The sequence below is a fragment of the Ranitomeya variabilis genome, chromosome 4 (assembly GCF_051348905.1).
Source record: "Ranitomeya variabilis isolate aRanVar5 chromosome 4, aRanVar5.hap1, whole genome shotgun sequence".
Taxonomy (NCBI): Eukaryota; Metazoa; Chordata; class Amphibia; order Anura; family Dendrobatidae; genus Ranitomeya; species Ranitomeya variabilis.
Window position 1 is genome coordinate 708,128,805 of NC_135235.1, and position 8,711 is coordinate 708,137,515.

At 43.6% G+C, this 8,711-nt stretch overlaps 1 protein-coding gene across 4 annotated transcripts in view; it reads right to left on the bottom strand.

Annotated features, from left to right (window-relative positions):
* Positions 1-7,806, bottom strand: part of LOC143766506 (uncharacterized) — a 46,557-nt gene extending 38,751 nt beyond the window's left edge. For 2 of the 4 annotated variants that reach the window (XM_077254248.1, XM_077254247.1), the window contains exons 1-5: positions 7,649-7,806; positions 7,341-7,520; positions 7,134-7,257; positions 6,953-7,050; positions 6,676-6,766 (exon numbers count right to left, since the gene is read on the bottom strand). In XM_077254248.1, coding sequence (XP_077110363.1) covers positions 6,676-6,766; positions 6,953-7,050; positions 7,134-7,257; positions 7,341-7,520; positions 7,649-7,720 — 565 coding nt within the window. In that variant the 5' untranslated portion in view covers positions 7,721-7,806. Of the gene's footprint in view, positions 1-6,675; positions 6,779-6,952; positions 7,051-7,133; positions 7,258-7,340; positions 7,521-7,648 lie in introns of all 4 variants that reach the window. The other 2 variants (XM_077254246.1, XM_077254245.1) reach the window with 1 other exon arrangement.
* Between the last annotated feature and the right edge of the window lie 905 nt (positions 7,807-8,711).

Genomic DNA, 8,711 nt, shown 5'->3' on the forward strand with positions numbered 1-8,711 from the left:
TCTGGCTCCTCATGCCCTGCTGCCAATTCAGCTAAGATAAGTGTCTGTTTTTTTGTCTCTGTGCACACATTCAGTGTGCTTTGCAATTCAGTGCAATTCATTGTGTTTTTTGTCCAGCTCAGACTTTGTTTGGATTTTTAAGTCATGCTGGATTCTCAGGAGATGCAGATATACTTTCTATGTCTTTAGTTAGATGTAGTATGTTTGTATTATCTGCTGTGGATATTTTTAGTATTTTAATACTGACTGCTTAGAATTCTGTCCTATCCTTTTGTTTAGCTAGAAGTGCCTCTTTTGCTAAATCCTGTTTTTCTGCCTGCGTGTGTTTTTCCTCTTATACTCACAGTCAATATGGGGGGCTGCCTATCCTCTGGGGTTCTGCTCTGAAGCAAGAAAGAATTCCCATTTCCATCTATAGGGGTATTTACTACTCCGGCTGTGTCGAGGTGTCTAGGATTTGTTAGGTACACCCCACGGCTACTTCTAGTTGTGGTGTCAATTTAGGGTTTGCGGTCAGTACAGGTTCCACCTTCTCCTGAGAAAGTCTCATGCAGCTCCTAGGTCACGGATCATAACAGCCACCACAAGGTGGCAGCGGAATAGTAAAACAAGCCAGGTTGATATCAGTCTGTAGGGCAGTACAAAAGGGATAACCAAGCACAGAGTCAGAAACAAGCCAAATGGGTCAATACTGGTCAGGAGCATATATGCCAAAGACAAGAAATGAAACAGCAGGTCAGAGTCCAAGCCAAGTCAGATACAAGGTAATACAAACACGAGAGGAAACAGACACGGGTACAGTCAGCAAAAGCAGCAGCACAAATCAGGGTACGCAGAATCAGCTACACACGCCGTAGGCCGAAACTATAACTGACACCGCCTGCAGGATACAGCGGAGCTAAATAGCAAACCTGAACAGAGAATGAGGCAGAGCAAAGTTAACCCTTGACATGATCAGCCCAGGAAAAGGGCACACAGGACTCAAAACTAGTGTTGAGCATTCCGATACCGCAAGTATCGGGTATCGGCCGATATTTACTGTATCGGAATTCCGATACCGAGATCCGATACTTTTGTGGTATCGGGTATCGGTATCGAAACAACATTAATGTGTAAAAGAAAGAATTAAAATAAAAACTATTGCTATACTCACCTCTCCGACGCAGCCTGGACCTCACCGAGGGAACCGGCAGCGTTCTTTGCTTAAAATGCGCGCTTTTCCTTCCTTCCGTGACGTCACGGCTTCTGATTGGTCGCGTGCCGCCCATGTGGCCACGACGCGACCAATCACAGCAAGCCGTGACGTAATTTTCAGGTCCTTCTAGGCATTCAGTATTTTAAAATTACGTTCCGGCTTTGTGATTGGTCGCGTCGCGGTCACATGGGCGACGCGACCAATCACAAGCCGTGACGTCACGGGAGGCAGGAGACGCACGCATTTTAAAATGCGCGCGTCTCCTGCCTCCCGTGACGTCACGGCTTGTGATTGGTCGCGTCACCCATGTGACCGCGACGCGACCAATCACAAAGCCGGAACGTAATTTTAAAATACTGAATGCCTAGAAGGACCTGAAAATTACGTCACGGCTTGCTGTGATTGGTCGCGTCGCGGCCACATGGGCGGCACGCGACCAATCAGAAGCCGTGACGTCACGGAAGGAAGGAAAAGCGCGCATTTTAAGCAAAGAACGCTGCCGGTTCCCTCGGTGAGGTCCAGGCTGCGTCGGAGAGGTGAGTATAGCAATATTTTTTATTTTAATTCTTTATTTTACACATTAATATGGTTCCCAGGGCCTGAAGGAGAGTTTCCTCTCCTTCAGACCCTGGGAACCATCAGGGATACCGTCCGATACTTGAGTCCCATTGACTTGTATTGGTATCGGGTATCGGTATCGGATTAGATCCGATACTTTGCCGGTATCGGCCGATACTTTCCGATACCGATACTTTCAAGTATCGGACGGTATCGCTCAACACTACTCAAAACCCAGACTGGATCATGACACCTGTCAGATACAGCCTTGGACTCCTCTGGTTCAGTCCTCGGTGCTCAGCTCCCAGCTTCTGTATTTGCTTCATGTTGTGAATCCGGCCAGTTTACTGACTACTCTTGCGTCTTCTGACTTTGTATTTTCTCTCTTCTTCTGGTTCTGACTTGACTATTATTCTTGCTATTTCACACCAAAAAACAGAAGGCAACACCATGGCCCAAGCCTGGGAGTCTTTGCAAGTCCAGATCCATGTAGAAGGATTAATGGATGATGAGCAAGACAATCCCTTGGATCTGGAAAACGGAGAAGATAGAGCCAAGCCTCTTTAAGGTAGCCATCTTTTAAGCTGCCAGGTGACCACAAACAATGCCCCCAATAAATTTTGTCAACAAACCAGTACAGAAAAAAATTGCCTTCAAACAGCTAAATGGCGTTCTTTCCCTTCTTAACCCGGCCATGTCCCCAGACAGTAGTGTACAACCCTATATAGGGTATCGTCGTATTCTACAGAAATTGAAAAATACATTTGAAAGGTTCATTTGTTTCATATTATCCTTTGAAAGAATTTCAAAGTTATCACCACATAAAGTGACACACGTCAGATTTGAAAAATGGGGTCTGATTAGGAAGACAAAACTGGCTGCGAGAAGTGGTTAAATCAGAGTATTTTTGGCACTAACTACTGTAGTCGAAAACTGAAGATTGATAATTTCTTTAGATGTATTATTGTCCAACTCAACAATCTTGATCAGTAAAAAATGAGTAACTAGTGGTGAAACATCTCTGAGATAATAAAAGTATGGGGCTTGGTGGCTTTCATCAATCTAAACTATCATAAGGGACAATATTTTCTGTCAGATGAGTTTCAAGAAGAAATATTAGACATTTAAAGAGAACTTTTTATAATAGTGCAGAGCTAAGGTGTCTTAAATTTCGATCTCAGGCATTTGGAAGAGGTAATGGAGACCTTCTTTTACAGGCTGTCAGGTATTTGCAGACTCACATAATTGAGTCCGGCCGATCCCACCAAAAATCATACAAAATAAAAAACTGTTAACCAATCGACAAAGAATAAAACAACATGTTACATCCCCAACAACGTATTTTTTGGGGGAGAACTTCAACATTAAACCGGAGTTGTACTTTTATGGTGAACCACTGGAGCTACTATGAGTCCTGACCAGAAGAGTCAGTGTTATGAAGCTGCATATGCGGACGCACCTGTTTGCCCTCATGGGTAGAAATGCAGTAAATATATACAATAGATATACGCTACATACACAAATGACACTCACATATGAATTACTGAATGTCTACATGTATGGCTGGGTAGCATAGCCTGGGCCACACGTACACTTGATCAAATCAATGATGAAGCCGTATGTAAGGACTCTGGATTCCTTGTTAATCTGTGTTTTATTGCCATTTTCCAAGATGGCGTATGCTGCCTCAAATATGCTCATGTGATCTGACTTCCCTGTCTTTATAAGCCTGGCTTGCTTCATTCTCTTTGCTTGTGTATTCTGCCTGAATCCCTGGCTTGCTGCAAGAGACTTCCCCTCTCCAAACTTTCCTGCTCCGCCTATTCAGCTAACCTTCTCAGCTCTCAGAGGTTCTCCTGCATTTCTCTGCATTCTTCTCCTGCTGCTGGGACATGTAAGCTCATCCTGCTACAGCTAAGGCCTCTTTCACACTAGCCTCGTGCACTGCATGTCGCTATGCGTCGTTCTGTTGAAAAAACGCATCCTGCAAAATTGTTTGCAGGATGCGTTTTTTCACCATAGACTTGAATTAGCGACGCAGTGCGACGCATTGCCACACGTCGCAACCGTCGTGCGACGGTTGCGTCGTGTTGCGTCGGACCGTCGGCACAAAAAAACGTTACATGTAACTTTTTTGTGCGTCGTGAGCGTCTTTTCCGACCGCGCATGCGCGGCCGGAACTCCGCCCCCGCCTCCCCGGAGCTCACAATGGGGCAGCAGATGCGTGGAAAAACTGCATCCGCTGCCCCCGTTGTGCGGCGCTTCCACAGTATGCGTTGGTACGTCGGGCCGACGCAGCGCGACGACCCCGTACTGGCGCTAGTGTGAAAGTAGCCTAAACTTGTTTGATTTTCACTGCTGGTTTATGTGACTGTTTTGGACTTGAAGCTCTGCACTGCTTCTGGACTCGTTGCTAATACTGCCAGCCCTGGTTTGAACTGTGTCCTATCATCTGCATTTCCCCAGAAGGTGCTACGCCCATAAGACTTGCCTGCAGCAGAGCTGCAAATAAACTATTTCTGAGAAGGACCCAGTTTGCCGTCCACTTGAACTGTTGTGCACATGCTGCACCCACGTTTGTGCTTTTTGAATATTGACTTTGCCTGCAACCCAGCTGCAAGAAACTTACCCTGATTTTCACCTTATTTGCTGTGTTTTGAACTTGTTCATGCTTTGCACCAGTGTTTGTTTGAATAATACAGACTTATCACTATATTTGGTTCTGCTGCTTCTTTGTCTCAAGCCAAGAGATTCCTGAGTGTTCCACTATAATTGTTACACCGTACTGTGTTCTGGATTTGTACTATGCTGGATGATGCAGAGTTAGGAGCCTTCCAGATGGCTGCTTTGATCACAGACACAGGGCGGCAGCTTTTTCCTTTACAAGCAGGTGTTAGAATCAGTGCAGCCAGTCCGGAACACTGCTGACTCTGTATCATCCAACATAGTATGAATCCAAGACACAGCACGGCTTCATCATCGATCTGATCATCTCCTTAAGCGTACATGTGCCCCTGACTACTCTACCCAGCCATACACACAGACGTTTAGCAATTTATAGATCAGTGTCATTTAGTGCTTTGTAGTGTGAATATAAAAATTAATATGTTGAAATATACAGAATGCATTCAGACCATTACAGAGCAGCATTGATGGTCATACATTTACAGACAGACAGAAAATGCTCATAGTGACACAATCTTGAGACCTGTTTACTCATTGTCTGAAAGCCTTCACCTCACAAACAATTCTGTTTCTCTATGTTTGCTGTTTGTTTTTATAAAACATGAAGGTTTATTTAACCTCTGTCTGTGGTGGAGTTCTCTATTTCTTGTGGCTTTTATATTCAGGGTGTATGGCCCATCGTTTGATGTTCGCCTGGTATCTCAGTTTCATCTTATCTTGAAAGCTGTCCACGGGAAAGGCAAGGTGAAACCAGAGTTACACAGTGAAAATCACTACATAAGCCAGAGAAACATGACTACGATAGAAGCAGAGAGTTGGGTACCTGTACACGTGTACAGTATTGTGATACCTGCATAAGTGGAGACGCCCATGCAGTGTTGTGAATTTCTCCGGGGTTCTCTGTCTCGGTGCTTGCATCTCTGATATTCCAGATGGATGAGGCTTAAAAGCTCCTTGGTGATGACGTGAGTATATGTAGTTAATCTTTATATGTACTTAATTATTTTGTGTATTTGATCTTTATATGTACCTAACTTTTGTATGTTAAAATATACAAATGTGCATACAATCATACTATTCCTTTAATTTTGTAATTTAAAATAAAATTGCTTTATATCACAAGTAGTAGCCTTCTTTAAAGCCATATATGAACCTTAGTGTTAAAAACTTGACAATACATGCATACCTATAGTATTTATTAAAGGGGTTGTCCAGTACTAGGACAAGCACTTCTTAAACTAAATGTTCGGCCCCGATAAAATAATAAAGCTTATACCCAACTGCCATGCTGGCTTTGTTCCAGCGTAGTTGGCACTCGCTGCACCGGGGCTGTGAAGCGGTAGAATGACAAGTGATGCCCAGCGCCCAATCAGTGCTGGCATCTCTTTCTCCACCTTCGGACAAACTGAACATGAAGAGGAAGTCCGGGATGAGCTGCAGCTCTGTCTTCCCCTTCATGTACAGTTTGTCCGAAGGAGGAGACAGTGACGCCAGCGCTGATTGGGTGTCGGTGTCACGTGTCACAGCACCGCATCACAGTGGACAACCCCTTTAAATGTATATTACAGCCATCAACCACGCACAGCTTAGAGCTATATCATGGCACAGGTGTAATGTGTTTTATGTAGTTTATCACAATCCTGTTTCAAGTTAGTCGGTTGTAAAAACAAATTGAAAACTCAAGATAAAGGGAAACTCTGTTGTTATTGTACAGAAATTCGCACTTGGCCTCACTGCACATTTAATGTTGTCGATCATAAAAGTGAAGTTTGGCCAGAAAGACTGGACCTGGTCTTGTAGGGACCATATGAGCACATTCACCAGCACAGAAGGAAGAGAAGGTAGATTCATCCAATAAGATATCAGGGTTCTAGGAAGCCAACAGCATCAATACCCTCCACTTTCTCTTACAGGACCATCATTATATTTTTCTTCAAGTGATTTTCTAACTTGTCTGCACATACTAAGTACTCTGTCATTTGGCTTTGTACTTTACAGATCTGGGCAGGCAAGGGTCAGTGTCTCCTAATCCCGGGGTAGGTGGATCCTCCAGGTTGTAAGATATATAAAACGGGCCATCAATGCCCAAGTTTTGGTTGGAGGATAATGTTGTGGTCTAGATGCAAAATGGTGATCACACGATTGTGATACGACCGGACTACACCACTGATAAAGAAGCTACAGCTGGTGACTGAGAAGAATCTGTGACTTCTCTGAATTTAGTGGTTACTACTCACCTGGGAACTTACTTGTAGGATTTGCCTCTTTACACCACTCATCACCCCTCACATATGTCTCTGTAGTATTAATATGGGTTGGATCTTTATCCTGAAACAAATACTGTAAAAGTCACAGACAGATGAAGAAGTCACATCTATGATCAGCTCTAATCCTGCCATCTCCACCATTCTCATTACACAAGTATAAAACATATAATACTGGTGGATAAAACAAGACCTTCACAGCTGTCTACACATCATAGGGAAGATCTCATGACACCTTCACTCCATCTACCTGATGATCCTGAGGAACATTGGGATCTTGTTGTTTACAGTCCTGTGGAAGAAGAGGATGGGGATATCTCTCTGGTGTTGTCCTCTTACTGGATAGAGCTGGAGGAAACACATACAGGGAATTAATTTATTCTATACATACAGATAATTATAGGCTGTGTGCATTTAGTCCTGTCTATTACCTGGTGATGTCAAGGGCTGGGGAACCTCCATCATGACGTCCTTGTAGAGATGTTTGTGTCCTTCTAAATACTCCCACTCCTCCATAGAGAAATAAATGGCGACATCCTGACACCTTATAGGAAGCTGACACATACAAAGATACCGTCATCCCCCTGATCCCTTCATAGCGTTACTGTATAATGTCCCAGCATTCCCAGCAGTGTCACCTCTCCAGTCAGCAGCTCAATCATCTTGTAGGTGAGTTCTAGGATCTTCTGGTCATTGATGTCCTCATGTATCAGGGGATGAGGTGGAGGTCCAGTGATTGGGCTCAGGGGTCTTCCCCATCCTTCAGACACAGGGTCCTGACAGCGCTCACTAGAGATCTTCTTCACTACTGTGTAATCCTGGTTATGGAGAACACATTAATAAATCTCACTACAGACATTTCCAGAGTCCTCACCTCTCTAGTTCTGTCCATCTGTTATTCCCATAGATAAGAATGAAGTAATGTGACGTCACCAGAATCTCTCACCTGTCCAGTAAGCCGGAAGAGGATCTCTAGGGTGAGGTGTAATATCCTCTCCACCATCTTGTTTCTGTCCATATCTATCCTTGATGGACAATTCAGAAAAATTCTCCTAATATGGAAGATTGTCACTGAGAGGATCTGATATTGTAGAGACCTGAATGAGAAGATGAGCCAATGAAACATCATAACAATCCTGTTGTTAACAATGTAACAATGTGTAATAATACAATTACTGGAGATAATAAGTGAAACATATGAGGAGATTTATTACTTTACAGTATTTAGTTTTCTTCTTTGACATCTACTAATAAAATCTATATATTTAGGCCACAGACAACAAGCAGTTTCTTCTTCGGAGTCGGCAGCTGAATATGTTTCTCATAGACTCGTCTTCTCATCTCATTTACCGACACTGGAATCGGCATTAGCAATACTGCTGGAGATATTCATTACACATGATATAAGAAATAACTACTTCACGATGAGGACGACATCCTCAAGACAGGGGATATTTGATGTCAAAGTCTCCATGTACAGTGTTCTTTTTTCCTTGGGATATTAATTTTTTTTTTTTTAGCATTTTGCCGTAGGCTTCCATATATTACATGAAAAACACCCCCAAAAAAGTGTTAAAATGTAAAAAAATAAAACTGGTGATGGTGGTACTGTGGAAACATTATATACTATGAAGGGATATGTTGGTTGTCATGATACATTCCAGGGTTTTTTGTCCTGTCTGCCCTTTTTCCGGGCGGATCATATCAAGGGTTAACTTTGCTCTGCCTCGTTCTGGGTTCAGGTTTGCTTTTTAGCTCCGATGCATCCTGCTGGCGGTGTCAGCTATAGTTCTGCCTTCGGCGTGTGTACCTGACTCTGGTGGATCTTGATTTTGTCCTGCTGTGATCCCGGACTTGCCCCGCGTCTGACTCCCTCTGTCTGTCCTTTCCCAGTGTTTTTCTGTTAGTTGGTCTGATTCTCTGATTTTTGACTTGGCTTGTACTTGGACTCGCTTTTGCCTTCTGTCTTTGTCTTTTCCGCTTTCGACCGTTGCTGAAGCCCCTGGCTT